Genomic DNA, 19884 nt, shown 5'->3' with positions numbered 1-19884 from the left:
ATATGGAAAAGGGATCCTTAGTTTTCCCTTTTACAAAGTGAGTTGGGTTAGGTAATGCAGAAGGTCTACTACAGTTGTAAATTATTTCTATTTATAAGGCAAAAAATAATTTATTAAAATTAAGGCAATAGACTGTCAACATCTGAACATAATTTTAAAGCAGCTTGGCAGTTGACTTCTAGTGTCCTAAAATAGAATTAGACCTAATATTGAAAATATGTAGCTCTTATTAGTGAGCTATACATCTAAAATTAATATAACTCTTTTTAGCTCCAGATATAATTAATTAAAGATCAACTCACAAATTTTAAACATCTGTCACTTGAAAATGATAGCATTTGAATTATAGAGTTCTAAATTAAAATATATTGTGAGAAATTAGAAAAAGTTAAATAAAGACTTAAAGAGAAAGGGATACAAATTAAAGAGAGAAAGCTTTATTTGAGCTAATTATACCACCCAGTAAATAATATGCAAATGATCATTTTATATATGATTACAAATCAGCTAAACACATGTTTACATTACTTCAATTGCATAATACACAGATATAATTTTGTCTGACATATCTACTGCTATGTGACTCTACAGTTAGTTATTATTACTCTCATCTTTTTGTATGCTAATTTGTTTTCCAAGTTCCTTTCTTATAAGTACTTGAACTTTCTTACAAAGTACTCAAATTTACAAGATAGATGAGTATTATGAAAACCAGTGCACAAGAGTGTATGTAATTTGTTTATAAATTGAACAAGGGGAAAAGTCAAAACTTAAAATTCAGGGCTCTTGGGGAAAACCATTTTTTGCTTTTGCCTGTACCTCTGGACCAAGTACATCTCTGAGGAATACTTAAAATACATAGAAAAAGGAAGTACGCTTCTAAAAAGATGATCAAAAGAGTTCCATTTCTTTAAACAGTTAAAGAGAATTACAGTCAATTCCCAATCTATTTGCTTATGCTTTATATTCGAATGGATTTACACAGAAGTCCATAGGTAGAAGTAGTTTAATTTAGCTTAGTTTCGCCATCCCTCTTATGTGGTAGATGAGATTTCCAAACTGAGGTTTATGGAATACCTTCATTTCAAGAGAAAGGGGAAGGGAGGATTTTTCAAGGTACTAAAAATGCCTTAAAAAACCCTTAGTTGATTCAATGAGAAATCCCCACATTCATCTTTATACTCCGGAGATCAAGCAAAATCTATATGAAGGTCTTTCTCGCTGACTGCTGAACACTCCTTTCTTACAGAAAATTCATCAATTAAACCTAGAAGTGTGTAATTCTTGGGAACTTTCGCAACTGCCCCCATGTCCACATCTCTACAGTACAGTAACTCACCAGCGTTTAGGAAAGAATCAGCTGATTTAGCACTAACTGTCAAAGTGCTTTTTAGAAAACTGACATGATTTCGTTTTCTTGTTTTATTGCTTCCAGTGTCTTGTGAGTGTTTTAATTCATTGCTGACTAGAGAATAAGGAAGATGCATTTCTTTTGGTTCCCGGTTCCTGGTTTTCACTCACACAGTGGCAGACTCCTTGCCATCCCGCCACCTTACTCCCTTTAGGAGGATTTTAAAAAATCAAGGGATTTCATCACTTTTCTCAAATTTACGTTTGCTAGAAGGCACAGGCTCTGAATTCTTCAACCTTAATTTTTTTTTGTCTGCATAACTCATTTGTATTCACTGTCATCAGGAATGCAAGATTCTGGCATCAAAAGCACAAGAACTCTGCTTCACCAGTACCATGCAGTTGACTTTTGCAGTTTCTTCCTTACCATCCAGTTTTCTTGCCATTTCCCACAAATAATTTGCATTTGATCCTGAGACACTGTGGTTACCAGAAACCACTGGCAACTAAGGGGATACTTTAGTTTCTTTTTCTTGGACAAAGCATGGTTGCAGTTAGTTCTACATTTTCATTATTCACTCTTATGTTCATCTAAATACTGATGGAATTGCATGTAAAACATTGTATTCATTTTAAGAACTAGAAATTTGATTCCATGGCAAATTTGGGAAAATATTCTATCTACAGCAACTTCTTCAATAAGATCTCACAGTTTTGACATTATGTAATACTTTCCCTCTGGATGTATCATATTGGATAAATCAAGTATCCTGATAATGTTTACTTGAAAAATCCCCTTCAATGCAAATGTAGATATCTTCTTGTTCTTGTGAGTGGGGGCTGGGGGACTTGAAGAGAGCAAGGAGAAAATGTTAAGAACTTGATTGTCCTGTAAAAGCAGCTCTCACTGAAGAAGCAAAATTGTTCCCAAGGTGGTGGGAGAAAGTTTTATTAACAGTTAAGAAACCACATTTTAACAGGCACATTTCACTGTAAGTGTAAAGTGTTCCCTGGTGAACAAAATCAAGTTATAGGAAAAACACCTTTTCCGAAAGTGCTTTGCACAAGGAATTGCTATAAGATGCCTTTATTCTTAACAATCATTTCCCTCAGCACTGCAGACTCTTTAAAATGGGGGTCTGGTCTAAGGGTGACTCCCTGCCACCCCCTGCTACCTCCCACCCATCCCCTGGAGATGCCTCCTTTTCCGTTACCACTATATTTCAGTTCCACTCACTTTGGAGGAAATGATGTGTGCAAGGCCAGGGGCAGGATAGATCTGTTCGGCAAACAAGGGAATCATTTACTATCTGTTAATTTATTGCAGCGGAATATCAGGCACTCTGCAGCAGTGGACCAGGAATGACATCAGCAGGCAGTGGTAAGGATTTGCTTTGAAATTTACTACCTTAATCATGTGCAGAGATGTCCAGGGTGTCTCTCTGGGTTTCCAGCTGGGACCTTAACAGTAGTTTGGTCTTACACCTTCTCTGGTATGCTTGGGTCACTGAGAAGCCCCCCGTGGCAGACAGGCAGTGGTAAGTGGATCCTATGATTGCAGAGTAGGAACGGGAGGGGGGTGGGTACTGGGGAATTAGAGCTCCCTTAGTGGGATTGATAGAGTGGTCTGATGAGACACAGGGACTGGGGTCATGGGAACGGGAAGTCTGGCCCTCCTCCGGATCTTTCACTGTCATACAATTCAGAGTTATGGACTCAATTAAACTGTCATCCTTCAATATTTTGAGTGATTTGTAGTGGTGCATTACTTGTCATTAAGCGATGACAGTAGTCTACTATCTTATTTTTGTAGCACAGGGGGACAAAAATTATCTGTTAAATGCCAATTTCTCTCATGGACGAGAAGGAAGAAAATTTGATGTAGAATATCTTGATGTTGGGGGAGCAGCTTTTTTTTTTATCTAATCATTGTAATGTTATTTTTTGGCAATGCCATTTGGAATTTATTTTTGATTGTGATTGATTTTGAGCTGTTTTTGTGGTGCAGATATAAATGAGTGTGCGTTAGATCCTGATATTTGCCCAAATGGAATTTGTGAAAATCTCCGTGGGACCTACAAATGTATATGCAATTCAGGATATGAGGTGGATTCAACTGGAAAAAACTGCATTGGTAAGAAGCTTCAGCTGTTTTCAAAAAGCCTCCCCCTTGACTGCAGTATTTTTTTATCCCTCCTTTTTATTCCTGGCCCAAGGCTGGCTTTCCCTTATTTGTGATCAACATTGACTTTTTGATGGAAATTCTCCCTTTTCACAGACTTTAGGAGTATATAGTTGACATTTGAGTACACGTGGTACTTTAAAATTACATTCAGGGGGCTGGAATGATATAGTACAGCAGGTAGGGCACTTGCTTTGCACCCCTGCTAACCAGGAATTGATTCTTGGCACCCAATAATGCCCTCTGCACCCCATAAAGTTAAGAGCATAGAGCCAGGATTAAGCCCAGACATTACTGGGTGTGGCCCCCAAAACAAACAATTAAATTTAAAACATTATATTTAAATGAAATTTAATTCACTATTTTATTTTTCTATAAGAGCCTCTCTTCAAGTCCTGAAAACTTGTTATTTGTTTGGGCATTCCAGAAATACAGAGATGGTTCCGTTTCTTCTTTGGGAAGCAAAAGAGAGCGTTGAGGAGGCTGTAGGGATTCTTCCTTCAGTGCTTTAGAATCCATTCCAAAGTTGGACTCTGGAATGTATATGAAGAACATACTTCAGGTCAGAAGTATGTTCATATTTCAGATTTTACTCAGAACAGCAAGTTTAGGAATCAGAGATTCACTCAAACCAGTTCCTACACAGGGACTGTCTCTGTTTTAGATTTTTTTTGCCCACATCTGGCAGTGCTCAGGGATCACTCCTGGCAGTACTCGGGGACCATATGGGATGGTGGGTATTGAACCCAGGTTGGCCACATGCAAGGCAAATGCCCATTGTACTGTTTCTCTGGCCCCAAGGTACGATTTTTTAAATTTTATTTGGTGTTCTATCTTCTCACACCTGTAGACCAGCACCTGTCCTGCACATTGTTCCACAGACTAGCAGTTGCAACCAAGTTGGTAGATCAGTGGGTTTTGACCCCTCTACAAATTTGAACACTGACACATATGCAGACTGGTGGTTGAAGACCACCAATCGTAAGCACTGATTTCTCAATTTAAGGTTTCAGATCCTTTTGGTATCATCCAACTTTAAGATTTCATGATGTCAGAATAATACTGACCCCTTTGGGATACATTCGCATTTTTCTCTAATTTTTGACAGAATTCTTATCAGGCTGTTTGTTAAGACAATAACACAGCATTGTAATTTCCTCATATTTTAAGTACTTCATGACTAGGTTGCTAATAGAAGTGTACTTAGTGACGTACACCTGGCCAAGCTCTCCAGTGTTGAATCTGTGCATCCTTTGTGTGAGAGTTTCTAGTGTGTCAGAGGATGAACTAATCAGAATAAACGTGTTAAAAAATTATTTATGCCTTTATGGAACCTATTTTATAAGATATTTAGTATAATTTAGCCCAACTGGATTAAAAAAACATAATTTCTGCACCTCCCAGATGATCTAAGTAATATATATCTAAAAGCTTTTGCATCTGATTGGTCAATGGAGTTTTTTTTTTAGCTCTCAGAGACTTGAGTGTAATTTTTTTCTTGATAGTTCTGTACTCAGAATATGTTTAATACTTTAAAATAAATGCTACTGAATTCCTTTTAAATTATTCAAGAAATAAATATGCAGGAACCAACACATATGAAAGATCATTCATCTATGCTTAACAGTTTGTTTCTTAAATTTATAGGATTAGTCCTTTTAGTTTTGGCACAGTGAAACAATTACAAAAAGATTATTTTGGAGCGATAGCACAGTGGTAGGGCGTCTGCCTTGCACGCAGACAACATGGCCGGCCTGAGTTCGATTCCTCCGCCCCTCTCCGAGAGCCCGGCAAGCTACCGAGAGTATCTCGCCCACACGGCAGAGCCTGGCAAGCTCCCCGTGACGTATTCGATATGCCAGGCACAGTAACAACAAAGTCTCCAATGGAGACGTTACTGGGCCCACTCAAGCAAATCGATGATCAAAGGGAGGGCCTTTACTTTACTTTACTTTACTTTACTTTACTAAAGAAAACTTGAAATGAATAAGTAGTGTTTTCTCACTTTAAATCGTGTAGATACTTAGTATAAAAAACTAGGTCAAAGCACCAGAGACATAGAGCAACAGGTTTGCCTTGCATGCAGCTGATCCATGTTTGATCTCCCTAAAAGGTTACCATGAGTGATCCCTGAGTTAGAGCCAGGAGTAAGCCTTAAGCATAGCTGACTGTGGTTTTAAACCTCCACCCACAAAGAGAATTAGGTCAAGACCCCATTTTCCTAGAATTAGATAATCAAGGCAGAAATCAATGGTACAGAAATTTTTCCTTTTCACTTCAGTTAGTATCACTACATCTTTTACAACAACCTAAAAAAGGAAAGAAGTTGGATGCAAGATACAATTCTCTTTTAATAGTTTTAAAATTTCTTAAATTTAAAAAATTTTTTAAACTTTAAAAATTTTTCACTTTTCCCCCTAGACATTAATGAATGTGCATTGAACAGTCTACTTTGTGACAATGGACAGTGTAGAAACACTCCTGGAAGTTTTGTCTGTACCTGTCCCAAGGGATTTATATACAAACCTGAACTAAAAACCTGTGAAGGTAAGTTACCTTTTGTTCTCATACCAAGTACTGTACTCTCTTTTGGAATGCAGTAAAAGTCCATAAAAATAAATTAATTTCTATTTTAGGAATTTAGACTACCCTGTAATCTTCTTCCTCTAAAGGGCATTTGCATGCACATTTTAAGACACTGACAGTACTTGAAATAGTTATTTTATTTTTCATTAGCTTGTATTTAAATGTCCTTTAAAATATTCAATTTTCATTTTCCCCAGTGGCCATTTAACTTGGAGTAATTTAAGGGATGAAGATAATATGTGTATCTATTCTTTGAGTTTGTAATTCAAAAATTACACATTTACACATTTGCTCCAGAGTTTTTAAATAAAGAGATTCTGCCATGTGACTCATGTACTCCAATACTATTTGTTGCATTTCATCTAGATAAAACCTATTTAGACCAACTTTACTGCTAAATGAAGGCTATGAGGTAGCAACTGAGAACATTTAAGTACTCATTCCCACTTAAGACTAGTTTCCAACTATAATGTATACCTGTTCTTGTTACAGACATTGATGAATGTGAATCAAATCCTTGCATTAATGGAGTATGCAAGAACAGCCCAGGCTCTTTTATTTGTGAATGCTCTTCTGAAAGTACTTTGGATGCAACAAAAACCATCTGCATAGGTATTTGTCTTTCTGAGAATGATTTCCCTTTGTTTTCCAGTACTGCTGTACTTAATGTCCCTCTTTACCAGCAAAGAGTTCAAGTTTTCCTGAGCAAAATGTAAAATTGTCTTTATACTTGTTTTATGACGCTATTCTTGCTATAATTCCATTACATTTGTTTAAATTTTTATGTAGATTTTAATCAAGCACTTATTGTCGCTCTCCTCTCTACACTGCAGAAACCATCAAGGGTACTTGCTGGCAGACAGTCATTGATGGACGGTGTGAAATCAATATCAATGGTGCCACCTTGAAGTCTGAGTGCTGCTCTTCCCTTGGTGCTGCCTGGGGGAGCCCCTGTACCCTCTGTCAACTTGGTAAGAGTCCTGTGCCTATCCCACTTATCACTTTTATTAGAAATGGGCTGTCCAGTACTTCGGTCATTTAGGTTCACAGAGGAATTTTAGAAGATGCTATTTGATGGCCTCAGTGCAAAGATTGCTGGCAGGAAAATGTCAAGGGCAATAGTTTTATGTGATCTGGTTAATTTATTGTTTGCTATCACCACATTGTAATGTGCTTAGCTAGTTTTGCTTTCATTGCTCAGCAATTCAAGTTGACTCTCAGTAAGCTCATGATTAGGAGTCCTGAGCTTTTTATAGCCACATATTTTCTTCCAATAAATTGATATGGTTTCATGACTAATCCTCTAAATTCCTTGCAGTGCTGTCTTACAAGAGACCTACTGATGATTTTGTTGATTCCCTTTTTGAATAGATAAATGTATGAAACTGTCGAGTGTCAGTGCCACGGAACATAACATCTTCAAATTCCAGAGTTTGTTTTTCGTACTCATGTTGAAGTAATCCTATAGTGCGTTTCTGAATTTTTGAGCTAGTAGTAGTAAGGAAATCTAGTTAATATTTCTTATTGTTATCAGTTAATATGATCTTTAGGGTACTTTCAAGTATTGTGGAATATCTTAAAATAATTGAACTTTATCAAGGAGTCATTTAATTTTTCTTCTCTTTATCTAAGAAACACTTTGTTATTTGAAACTTTTTCAAGACAACAAAATCTAATTCACATTCTTGCTCCTCTTTTTTTGTTTCTTATGCTATGCCATAACTATATCCTTACAAAGTCTGGATATTGTTATCTCAAATTCTCTTATTTTGTTTTACAGATCCCATATGTGGTAAAGGCTATTCAAGGATTAAAGGAACGCAATGTGAAGGTATTCCAGTTGTTTATAAACAATAGCTTTCTGTATACATGAAGAACGCTTGTGTTAACTTGGATTGCATAAGGTTGTCACGTAACTTCACAGTAAGACATATGCAGCAGTGAAAAAGAAATAATGAGAACTGCAACGTTGAGTGAATGCTAATTTCAAGAGTCCATCTATTCTATTGCCAATGTCAGAACACCATGACCTAAAGGCAGGGTGTGGTGGCTAAATATGTTTTAGACTAATTACGGTTGAGAGGGACTGTGCTTTCGAATTACTACCTATAGAAGCAAAGCAGGAAGTCTTCAATGAGGCTGTAAAACATGCATTTTTCTTGGCTTGTACAAACTTTTTGATTGTGAGTTTGTTTCATGGCCATAGCTGATATAGAAGGACATGTTCTATTGCCTCACTTTTGGAAGTCTGTATGGATTCTCTCCAGTTTGCTGGATTCTTTCTTTCTCAAAGAGTCCTGAATAGACAGAGGTCAGGGTGACTAACACAACCTGACATGACACAGCAGCTGAAAAATTTTAAAAACAGCAATTAGTCCCATATGTGGGATAAAATGAAGTTTTCTCCTGCTAAAATAAAGAGGAACACTACAACCCCCACCCAAGGTTTTCTTTTCCAAATGATGACTGAATCCCTTGGCCTTTCTCTGCTTCAGACCCACTGTTAATAACTTATCTGACCTCAGAAACACATAAGTCGTCAGAACAACAACAAAAAAACCCAAAGGTAAATTTCCCCTTCCCCATTTATCTCTCTTATAAGGAAGGATTTAGAATTCTTTCCCAACATCCTTGGCTAGAAAAGTTATTTTTCCTAAATAGAAACACAGTATGTGATTTTCTTAGCTAACACTCCTGCCCCCTCCCTTCTTTTGGCATTGACAAGTAAGTGCATTTCTTTGGATTAACTTGATGGTGAATATTTTTCTAAATTAAGCGCAGAGAACATACTGCTCTCCATTTAGCAAATTGGGAAGAACTGGAACATGTAAGGGAGATTTTGGTGAATGATGAATGAATGAACCTGAACATTAACTCTCCCCATTTAAGCTGGCCACTGAATCTGAGTCCCTTGCTCATTATAACTCTAAACACTTCCTGAAAGTGTCTCTTCTCAAAAGAAATTTATTTGGCTGGGCCCATATATTTTTCAGTGAGTTTTTTTTCCCTATGCTCACCTTCAAGTCTTTCAACTTTGCTAGATTTAAAGATGAAGTCCTGATTTCTCCACTGACTTCCAGATACCTGCTCTCATGAAACGAACTATATGGCTCCTGGAAGTTTTCCCAAGATGTCCCCTAGTACATTGTACTGACCACCTGTCCCTGAAATTCCAAAATTCCAAAATTCCTCCCTGAGACAAAAGGAAAAACTATTGCATTTATTAAAAAGTGGGCTCAGTTCAGCTGTTATTCAATCATCTGAGAATTTCTCTAATGAGCTATTTGGAGGCAAACTAGTTCTTGAACTAGTTCAAAATGACCTTTTGTCTTGTGAGAATAATTAGGAACTCTGTAAATGCACTAAAGCCAAGCAGTAATGTGCATCTATATTAACCTTTTGTCTTTTTCTTCATAGATATAAATGAATGTCAAGTGTTCCCAGGAGTATGCAAAAATGGCGTCTGTGTTAACTCTCCGGGATCATTTAGGTGTGAATGTCCTAGTGGGATGACTTTGGATACCACAGGAAGGATATGCCTAGGTAAATACTAAGCTTATTACTTTCCAAATATTGTTTTTTAAAGACTTTTAAGGACTCAGTTAACAAGATAGAGCTGAATACTTAGCTCCAAGTACAAATGCATACCCCAAATCAACCTATTCTTTCAAATCCATGATGGGTTCCTTGACAGGCAACCTTTACAAGGTTAAGGCAAGGTTAAGGTTAACCTTTTAAACCTAACCTTAAAGAATAAGTGTTTTGCTTATACTTTATAAAAATGAATAGTGGGCTTAGAAAATATCTTAAAGTTTTATTGTGCATTATTTTCATGCAAGAGACCATCTGGTCCCCAGAGCACTGAGCCTGGAGTAGCACCTTCGGGTGTGACACTCCCTTCACCACTCCTCACCCCCCCCCAAAAAAAAACATTAAAAAAAGAGTAGAGAATGTATTGGTGAGAAGAAACTATAGTCTTTAATTACATGGAACTATTGCTTCAATCATCACCACCCTAGTTATGCTAGAGCTTTTAAATCTGCTCCTCATGTACCATGTACTATCAGACACAAGGTAAATGAAGCAGAGAGAATGCTCAATTGAAATCTGGAGTTTTTGCCTGATAGGCACAGCCTAACCCTGCCAGAAGGACAAGTCCTTGAAAGAACAGCTGTGAGGTGAGAGATGAAGAGTGCCACAGCCGTGAAACATGAGCTAGACAGAGCCCCGGACTGTCGTCACTGCCCGCCTGGGTGTGATGCTCCAAGCCAGTTCCTGGAGTCCAGGAGGCAGTGGCATGGGAGAGATGAGTCACAGATCCTAGACTTCTTAGAAAATCACATTCAGCAAGTGTGAGATCCCTCCTTCTTGCCAGTGGAGTGACTTTGGGGTGATTCTCATGGCTTCTTGACTGATGCGAATAGGTCCCTTGATCTCCAGTTTCAGAGGCCAGGACCCTGACAATCATGCTGTCATGCCGTGTGTGTGAAACTGTATTAGTCTGAAGAACAGGTTCAGTAATCCCCAGCAAAGGTGGTGGAAAGACTGGTATGTGGTTAAGGGATTTGGATCACTATAAATGAGATCAAGCAAACCTTTAAATACAAAACTTTATGGTTCATAACACAAGCAGTATGAAGTAGAATAGCTGAAATTCAACGGCTGGAATCCTTTCTGACCATGGATGTTAGTTAATGTTGTTGTGAGTCTTAGATTCTTTGCTAAGGGGGATCAGCATTTAATAAAAACCACCTTCCAGATTTTTTGAGCCACTACCCTGGTTAGCCTAGTCTCTGGGAGGAGACCCTAGGCTTCCTGATCACCACCTGGGAAATCTCCCTCAAATTTATCTGTCTCAGTAGAGGCGATTTGATTTGTCCAAGGCTTTAGAAGCCTTATTTTATAGGTAGATGTATGTATATTATATGCATATATCTATGTTTGTATGCATACATGCATATGCATATATGTTCACATCCAGTGGTCCCAATTTGGAGACTACACCATGCTCTGTGATCAGGCATCATTCCGTGGTGCATAGAGACCAGGTGGTGCTGGGGATGGAACCCAGATTCTCTGAACAAAAAGCACATGCTCCTACCTCTGAGCCCCTCCCTGGCACAGGAAGCTTTCAAATATTAATGGAAGCTTAGACTCTTAGGTGAATGGTTACTGACCATATTTTGAAGAAGAAAGAAGGGAAAGGTGATGCCTTATGTTTTAATTTACAAATTTTAGTTGTATAATCTCATATGAACTTCACAGCATCGCCCTGAGAAATGGGTCTGACCTCATATTTCAGGTTTGAAAAATTCTGGATCAGGGGTAATAATTTGTCTGTGATAAGCAATTCCAATTCCAGGTATTCTGACCTCTGGTTTGTTGATCTTTCCTCAATTTCTCACAATCTAATTAATCTAGAGTTGAGACTGGTGTGTCTAGAGGAACTCACACTTGAACACCATGTGGGGTGATGAAAGTGTTTCTTGTCAGAGGTGGGAATGAATTCATTGCTTGTGCTTGTTACTTTCCCCTTTAGGGGTAGAATTTATTTCAAAAGTTGTCATTCCAGTTCCTTCCAAATGAAGAAGGGAAAGGAATTGGAATGAGCTTCCAGGCCAGCAATAGAGTGCCTATGTTTTCCTAGTAGAGAAGAGAGATTAAAGCACTGTAAGATGCCTCACTGAGAATAGACTAGTCTTTCCAGGGAGAAAGCAGATCTCCTAGTAGCAAAGTAGGGGTTCTCAAAATATTGTACCTTAAGATGGTATTGTCAGAAAATGTCTGACACTCAGAGGAAACTCTCCACGAATAGGAGCTGCGGATAAGCATGGGGTGCCCACATGTTTGTCAGGCGGGAACACTGATCTGGGTTCCTTTAGGAGAATGAAAATAGAATTCTTGTCAAAAAGGAAAGAGAAAACTGTCACATATGTTGTGCTTCACCTACTCCGTTTGGGGCTCCGGAAGCAAGTATCTGTCCTCACCTCTGTGTGTTCTCTCTGGCAGACATCCGCCTGGAGACCTGCTACATGCGCTATGATGATGAGGAGTGCACCCTGCCCATCGCTGGCCGCCACCGCATGGATGCCTGCTGCTGCTCCGTGGGCGCAGCCTGGGGCACCCACGAGTGTGAAGAGTGTCCAGTGAGAAACACGCCTGAGTATGATGAACTGTGTCCCAGAGGACCTGGATTCGCCACGAAGGAAATCACAAATGGGAAACCTTTCTTTAAAGGTACAACAATTTCCAGAGTTGATTTATGCTTCCTTTGGTAATGGCGAGGTGTTCTGTGAACTAAGAATTACAATGGTTGTCTTCAATACGATCCAACCTGACCCTCTTATCAGGCATTCTTTGCTTTCTAATTGACAATGAGCAAGCAGTATGCTCTGAAATGATTTTACTTTGAATATCTATCAAGGCTTCCTGAGGTTATCTGCTTTACACACTACCTGGCATTATTAAGTGTTAAAGTTAATTTTACTAGCCACATGGATCTAAAGTTTTGGAAATTCTCATGCTATTTGCTAAATCCTGGGTGATGACTTTTTGTCTGATGATTAAAATATCCATGTCACCTAGATAGTGGAAGGGCAATGCATAGGAGATCCAGGGGCAAATTTTCTTTGTCCAAATGTAGTGGAATTTAGTCCTATGGTGAGAAGTTTGGTGACTTATAATGTTTCAAATATGATTTCAGTTTACTATGCAATATTCAAAAAATTAAGAAGTTACAGATTTAATATAATTCGAAAATTGGTTTAACCTTCTCTGCACAATAATATAGAACTTTTTCCCTTTAACATATGGAAAAATTTTAATTGGTTACTCAATATTTTGATTATTCAGAGAACAGCTTATGTTCCCAGTATAAAGTTTTATAGTGGTTGCCCACAGTATCTTATAAGATACTGTGTATTGTTTTTGTGTTTTAAAAGTCTGGATCTACTTATTGTACTTCACAATTAAATCAATTTATAAAAGTTGAAAATGATATAAATATCTCCTAATTACCCTAATCCTTAAAAAAAAGTGGGGCTGGAGCCATAGTACAATGAGTAAGGTACTTGTCTTAGGTGTGGTTGACCCAGGTTCCATTCCGGGCTTCACATATGATTCCCCCAAGCTCACCAGGAGTGATTTCTGAGTTCAAAGACAGGAGTAAGCCAAGAGCACACCTGGGTGTGGCCCAAAAACTGAAAGTAAAAAAGCATGAACTTTTTTTTTTTTTTTTGCTGAGTGTTGGAGCAAGAAGCCTGAGAGTTAAAATTAGGCTCTCTATAGAGAAGACAATTTTTAGGTGTACCTTTTCAGTGTCTCTGCAAAACTAACAGGAATATGAATGAATTGCTCCCAATTCTGCAGCTATACTTATCTGTAGAAGGACTTGATGTTCTTAAGATTGAGTCTACCTCTTTTGTTTCCTCTGATATTTTGTAAAATTGAATCAGTATATTTAAGCTTTAGTTATTGCTTTCAAAATGACCCTCTAAGGCAAAACTCAGATGCCATGTTATATATTCTGTCTCCTGGTGTACAAGTAACTCTCTTAATTATATTAGTAAATCCTTAATATATGCAATATTGCAAAAATATTTTGAGTAGTATATATTACTTGCAAATAATTTAAAATATAATTGGCACCATCTGTGAAATTCTGTGTTTTTAAAAAAATGCATCCAAAAATCATAAATGAATATCTCATTTCATTATACACTCAATTGGCTACTGTGGGGTATTATTTTCTAAGAATCATTTACATGCTTTAAATGCAGACCCCAGAGGTTTAAAATATTTGTGCATTTATTTGGCATACTGTTACTAAGAGTTCAGTATGTATCAGACAGTGAATTTACTTAAATCTCAGTAATATCAGTCTGGGATTTAAAAACCCCAATAAATATATGTTTTGCTTCTCTCACATACTTTCTAAAATGTAGAATTTTTAAAAATTCAAAATGTTTACAAAGTCCTACTTCTCACTTTTTATCATTGTTAATAAAATAGCTCATTTGCTCTTTGAACCCAGTTGCAGGAGTTTCATTCCCTCTGTAAAATGCATATTGCTGAGATCTTAAATTAAGACCATTATACATCCTGGGTTTAAAAATGTGGGGTAGTGAGCCTTCTTCATTGGTTTCTCATAAGCTTTAACCGTATTCTCTCTTTCTTGAAGATATCAATGAGTGTAAGATGATTCCCAGCCTCTGTACCCATGGCAAGTGCAGAAACACCATCGGCAGCTTTAAGTGCAGGTGCGACAGTGGCTTTGCTCTTGATTCTGAAGAGAGGAACTGCACAGGTCAGTGGATGGGGTTGGTGCTGGGGGAGCAGTTTTCCCAGCCCCCAGTTTAAGTTTGTTGGCACAGGAATGAAGGCTGCTGTCATGCCGAACTTACTTGCCATGGACTGTTTTCTGCAGATATTGATGAATGCCGCATCTCTCCTGACCTTTGTGGCCGAGGCCAGTGTGTGAACACCCCTGGAGACTTTGAATGCAAGTGCGATGAAGGCTATGAAAGTGGATTCATGATGATGAAGAACTGCATGGGTAAGTATGTGGACAATTGATAAGTCTGAGTAAAGAAGGGTTTCAAAGGCTTTGATGACTCAAGAGTCGAAGTCCCAGGTTCTTCTTACTCCCTGGGGCATTGGTCTCCTGAGTCAGAAATCTGTCCAGGACAGAGGAAGACTGGCCTGGAGAGGAAAGAGGGAAGTCGTGCTGTGCAGTGGTGGGTGGCTTTGCACACAGTTGAAGGTCCCCAAGAATTAAGTTTAACACCCTAGGGATGAGAGAATAATTCAAACACATGCTATAACCTAGATGTAGATGATGGAAATGGAGGTTCCTTAGAAACAAGACTAAAATGGGGATTGTATGTATATATGTGTGTGTGATATTGGGAATCCAGTTTAAACCCTCATACATGCAAAGTGAGAGGTCTACCACTGAGCTACATCCCTAGCCAAGATGGAGTGTTTCTGTTTGTTTGGCCTTTGTTTTGCTAGTGGGGGAGGTCACACCCAGCAGTGCTCAGATGATACTTCCATCTGGGTGCTTGGGGTCACTCCCAGTGCTTCTTAGTGATCATATGGTTCTGGTGATCAAAGTTAGGCTTTTAGCATGCAGAGCATGTGCTCCAGCCCATTGAATTCTTTCCCTGGCTGAGATGAGAACTTTTTTAAGGCAATGCTCTTCTCAGACACCCATAAGGAAGCGAGGGAGGCAGTTAAGGGCATGGGAAGAAAAGAAGAGTTTGGCTGTATTTTAACTTATAGCTGACCCCAAGAAGGAGTACTTAAAGTGTGTGGCTGAAGTAAGGGGACCAAAATTTTGTTTACCCATTTTAGTTGGCGAGGGGCAACCCCAAGTCTAGGAGAAGATGATCTCTTATCTTCCAGGCATTTCTGAATTCTGGGTGAGTTGGATAGCATTGTATAGAAAGGGACCCTGAGAGTCATTAGCAGCCAGAAATGCCAGCCATTGTGACAGGAACCCACCGGGCTGGCATGAGGACTCAAGCAAGATATCTTCAGTACCTTCAACATGGTTCTTTCTGCCTTGCAGACATTGATGAGTGTCAACGAGATCCCCTCTTGTGCCGAGGAGGTACTTGCCTCAACACAGAAGGAAGTTACCGCTGTGAATGTCCTCCAGGCCATCAGCTGGCCCCCAATATCTCAGCCTGTATAGGTAAGGAGGAAAACTAGGTATTGGACCCACTTTTCTGCCAGTGTCACAAGCATCTGGTTAAAGTTATCTTCTTACTTCCTCTGCAGACATCAATGAGTGTGAGCTGAGTGCAAACCTCTGCCCCCATGGCCGCTGTGTGAACCTCATTGGGAAGTACCAATGTGCCTGCAACCCTGGCTATCATTCCACGCCCGACAGGCTGTTTTGTGTGGGTAAGCTCCACATGTTCATTTTACTCACTTACTGTCTTGGACGATTCATCCCAGCCAGGTCCTCTGATTTCTAGTTACAGCCGTCATTTCTTTCACTACCTCTTTCTTGCTTTCTGTATGAAAATTTCCTCTCATAGATCCTCCTACAACTTTGGAGCTCATGGTTCTGGTCTGTTCAGAGAACCAGCTCAATGGACAATACAGAATGTTTTCATTCTAACAAGTACACTTTGACCCAGGCTACTTTGAATTGTGAACAGCAGCTTATCTTTGCTTATGAGAAAGCATGCCAAGACAAATGAACAAGTCGTAAAGCTTGGTGATGCTGAGACAAAGACAAGGAGTACAGGGAGCAATTGCCATGCTTACATGGCTTATAAAAACTCAAGGATGTCAGAGACATCCTCTATGGGAAAGAAGACCATGATATGATGAAGTAGAGGTTAAGTCTGGCATACCTCACAGATAGGGTTTTGTGGAAACAAATGTTTTGCTTTGTGGCTGGCCCTCTGTAGGTTTAGTTGGGTTGGCAAGAGTGGTACAGAAAGTCCTGTGGCTTTATTGTGCCCAAAGTCAAAGTGAGATTTTGTTGAAAGTGCCAGTTTTGGCCTGGATTGGGGTGGATCCATGTGAAATTGCCAAGCCTCACGTGGTTTCCACCCCAAACCATAAATCAGCCCGAGTTATTCTAAAATATGGCACTGGGAGCTCAGACCTTCCCCTTAATTTTCTGAAAAGGACTGGAAACTCTGCCAATCAGCAGATATATCAAGTTTAGAACTGAAACACTGACCCTGATAATTTCTTCTATGTGCCCATTGGCATAGCTGACATTCTCCTAGGACCTAGAAAACCTACTACATTGCATGTGGCACTACACGTATGGGTAATTGTCTTTCTTTTCTTTGTTCGTTTTTGTTTTGGGGCCACACTCAGGGATTACCCCTGATGGGGTCAGGGGACCATATGGGATCCCAGGGAAGAAATTGAACAAAAGTTAGTGACTGCCACTGATCCCAGAATATTTTCTGTTTTTCATTTTGCTCAACCCAATACCTAGAATTTTTTTTTTTATTTAATTGAATCACCATGAGCTAGTTACAAGCTTTCATGTTTGGGTTACAATCACACAATGATCAAACACCCATCCCTCCACCAGTGCACATTCCCCACCACCAATATCCCCGATATACCCCCCCTTTTCCACCCTCCCCTGCCTCCATGGCAGACAATTTTCCCCATGCTCTCTCTCTGCTTTTGGGCATTGTTTTGCTATATAGCTACTGAGATCCCATCATGTTTGATCCTTTCTCTACTTACTTAGAAATTTTAAACACAATCTGTGATGTAAACAGAAGAAGGTGACAATATTTTCGTTTTTCTTAGATATCGATGAATGTAGCATCATGAATGGAGGCTGTGAGACCTTCTGTACAAACTCTGAAGGTAGTTATGAATGTAGCTGTCAGCCAGGATTTGCACTAATGCCCGACCAGAGATCATGCACTGGTAAGTAGTTTTTTGCTTCCTTCTCAATAGATCCCTGCAGAGAGAGGTTAGTCTTGGACCCAGACTCTCCAGAGTTCAAATCTCTATTTCATATATATTTTAGCTGAGTGAGTTAGAACCCGGCACACGTGCTATGAAATACCTATTATTAATTGAACATAATTCTCGGGTCTTTAAACTAACCTCAGGGCTATTGAGTTTATTCCCTAGAATAGCAGTATTAGTATCTGTATCACCTGAAAATGTGTTTGAAAAGCAAAACGTCAGGCCCTACCCCAGATCTGTGAAATCAGAAGCTCCTGAGGTTGTGTCCCAAAGATCTGTTGTATAACTCCTCTAATTGAAAAAGACATATGCCAAAAATTGAGAACTCCTGTCTAATTTAGAACCCTTATTGTTCCAACCTGGGCTGGAAGAGACAATATAGGCAGCTACAGATAATAAATGAAGTCAGGCAATGGGTTTTAATCTTGACTTGAGTTATAAAAGAACTTGGGGACTCAACTTTTTTTGACCCAAGTTAGAAAAATCTCCCTTGAAAATCCTTGTTATAAATTAGACTCTAAAAATTTGACATTGAAAATAAATGAATTCACTAAAACCATATCTGAGTAGATCTGCTTATGTTCCAACTATTTCCTTTTAAAATATCAATAAAAAGGTGATATAATTGTGCTTTTGCATGTGAAAATTAGAAAAATAAAATACATAGTAATTTCCTATAATAAACTCCAATTGGAGAGAAAACTGCTGGATGATAAATTTTTAAGTCATGGTGAACAAGGTGGTACCCCAAGGAGAATACTGTGTATCTGAAAAGGTGCACTTCTTCTATTTTTAAACCTTGAATAACTTTAAGGAATAATTTATGGAAAGAGTCATATGGCTTAGAAAGATAATTGTCTTATGTACATAGACTGAGTTTGATTGACTTGGATCAGATAAATAATCACTGAGTAATAGAGCGAATGAATAACAGTATGCCTTTGTTGCTTTGTTCTCTAAGACATTGATGAGTGTGAAGATAACCCCAATATCTGTGATGGTGGTCAGTGCACAAACATCCCTGGAGAGTACAGGTGCTTGTGTTATGATGGATTCATGGCATCTGAAGATATGAAGACTTGTGTAGGTAAGAAGACAGAATCATTTATGTCTGATTATTTGACAAGCGCAGTTTGCATAAAGAATTAGTTTTGATACTAATACTCAAAAGCTAAAACTTCAAAAAGTAACTTCTTTGCAATGGTGATATGATGCTCTTTTCAAATATGTCCTTTGGACTAAGTTAACCATTGGCCAGCTTCACATGGGTATTTATTTTATTTCTATGCACTATTCCTGTCTACTTAACCCTCTTTATGCCAAGACAAGAAGTTGGATTTTTAAGATTTTTACTCAAGGCAAGCAAATTTATTTCTGACTAGAATGCAATAAATGCTAGATTATTTTTAAGAGAGTGTCTGTACCTGTCTTCAAGCTTGTTTTACTTTTCTCTTTTAATATCTAATATTCCTTTACTCCCTTCAGAATGTTTTTAATCTCAAGCTTTATGTAGTTTTCTTTTCTAAAAGTTTTATTGAGGTCTTTCTTCTTTCATGTCTTCAATTTCTCTACTTAACATGTTTAATTTTTACTGTACCTTTCTAAACATATGGGGGAAATTTATTTAACTTTAATGCATTTATCTACTATCATTAGTATCATTCTGGATCATTTTTGAAAATTAAATTTCCTCTTTGTTATGGGTCATGTATTCCCCTTTATTAAATACTTACTAACTTTTTACTGGATGACAGACATTGTAAATTTTGTCTTCATGGTACTGTGTATCTTTGTATTCCTAAATATTTTTGAACTTTACTCTGGAGCACAAATGGTTTTTAAGAAATAGATTGATCCTTTCAGATTTTTGCTTTTTTGCTTTTAAACGGCTAATTTTGCTTTGTTACTGAGTCAGGTTCCTTCTGTGTACTCTAATCCTGTAAATTATTTGGCTTTCCATTCTGGCTGGTCGAGTCTGGCACTATTCGAGGTCTTCTGAGAACTCTGATGATTATTCCCTCAAGTTCTTTAGGGTAGTACTTCTGCCACCTTTGAGTAGTTTCCGTACCTGAAGGCATTGTTCACTATTCATCTAAATATTTGTTCCTCTGCAGATCTCTGAAGTTTGCAGTGGAATGGTGGTGGTGGTGGTGTGTGTGTGTGTGTGTGTGTGTGTGTGTGTGTGTGTGTGTGTGTGTGTGTGTATTCAACCCTTTCCTATCTTTGCCTAATTCCATCTATGGCCATAAAACTCTTCCAAACCCTAATAAAGGGCATTTATAGAACTTTACTATTTTAATCAA

At 38.4% G+C, this 19884-nt stretch overlaps 1 protein-coding gene across 1 annotated transcript in view; it reads left to right on the top strand.

Annotated features, from left to right (window-relative positions):
* The window catches only part of FBN1 (fibrillin 1), a 255857-nt gene that overhangs the window by 162957 nt on the left and 73016 nt on the right, over window positions 1–19884 (top strand). Inside the window, exons 17-30 of the mRNA XM_056135363.1 lie at window positions 2678–2731; window positions 3359–3484; window positions 5954–6079; window positions 6611–6730; window positions 6952–7089; window positions 7899–7949; window positions 9536–9661; window positions 12128–12355; window positions 14298–14423; window positions 14544–14672; window positions 15690–15815; window positions 15902–16027; window positions 17414–17536; window positions 18543–18668. Coding sequence (XP_055991338.1) covers window positions 2678–2731; window positions 3359–3484; window positions 5954–6079; window positions 6611–6730; window positions 6952–7089; window positions 7899–7949; window positions 9536–9661; window positions 12128–12355; window positions 14298–14423; window positions 14544–14672; window positions 15690–15815; window positions 15902–16027; window positions 17414–17536; window positions 18543–18668 — 1725 coding nt within the window. The remainder of the gene's footprint in view (window positions 1–2677; window positions 2732–3358; window positions 3485–5953; window positions 6080–6610; window positions 6731–6951; window positions 7090–7898; window positions 7950–9535; window positions 9662–12127; window positions 12356–14297; window positions 14424–14543; window positions 14673–15689; window positions 15816–15901; window positions 16028–17413; window positions 17537–18542; window positions 18669–19884) is intronic.

Source organism: Sorex fumeus, unplaced genomic scaffold, assembly GCF_029834395.1.
Source record: "Sorex fumeus unplaced genomic scaffold, SorFum_2.1 ptg000111l, whole genome shotgun sequence".
In the NCBI taxonomy this organism is placed as follows: Eukaryota; Metazoa; Chordata; class Mammalia; order Eulipotyphla; family Soricidae; genus Sorex; species Sorex fumeus.
This window is presented reverse-complemented; position numbering and strand designations above follow the sequence as displayed.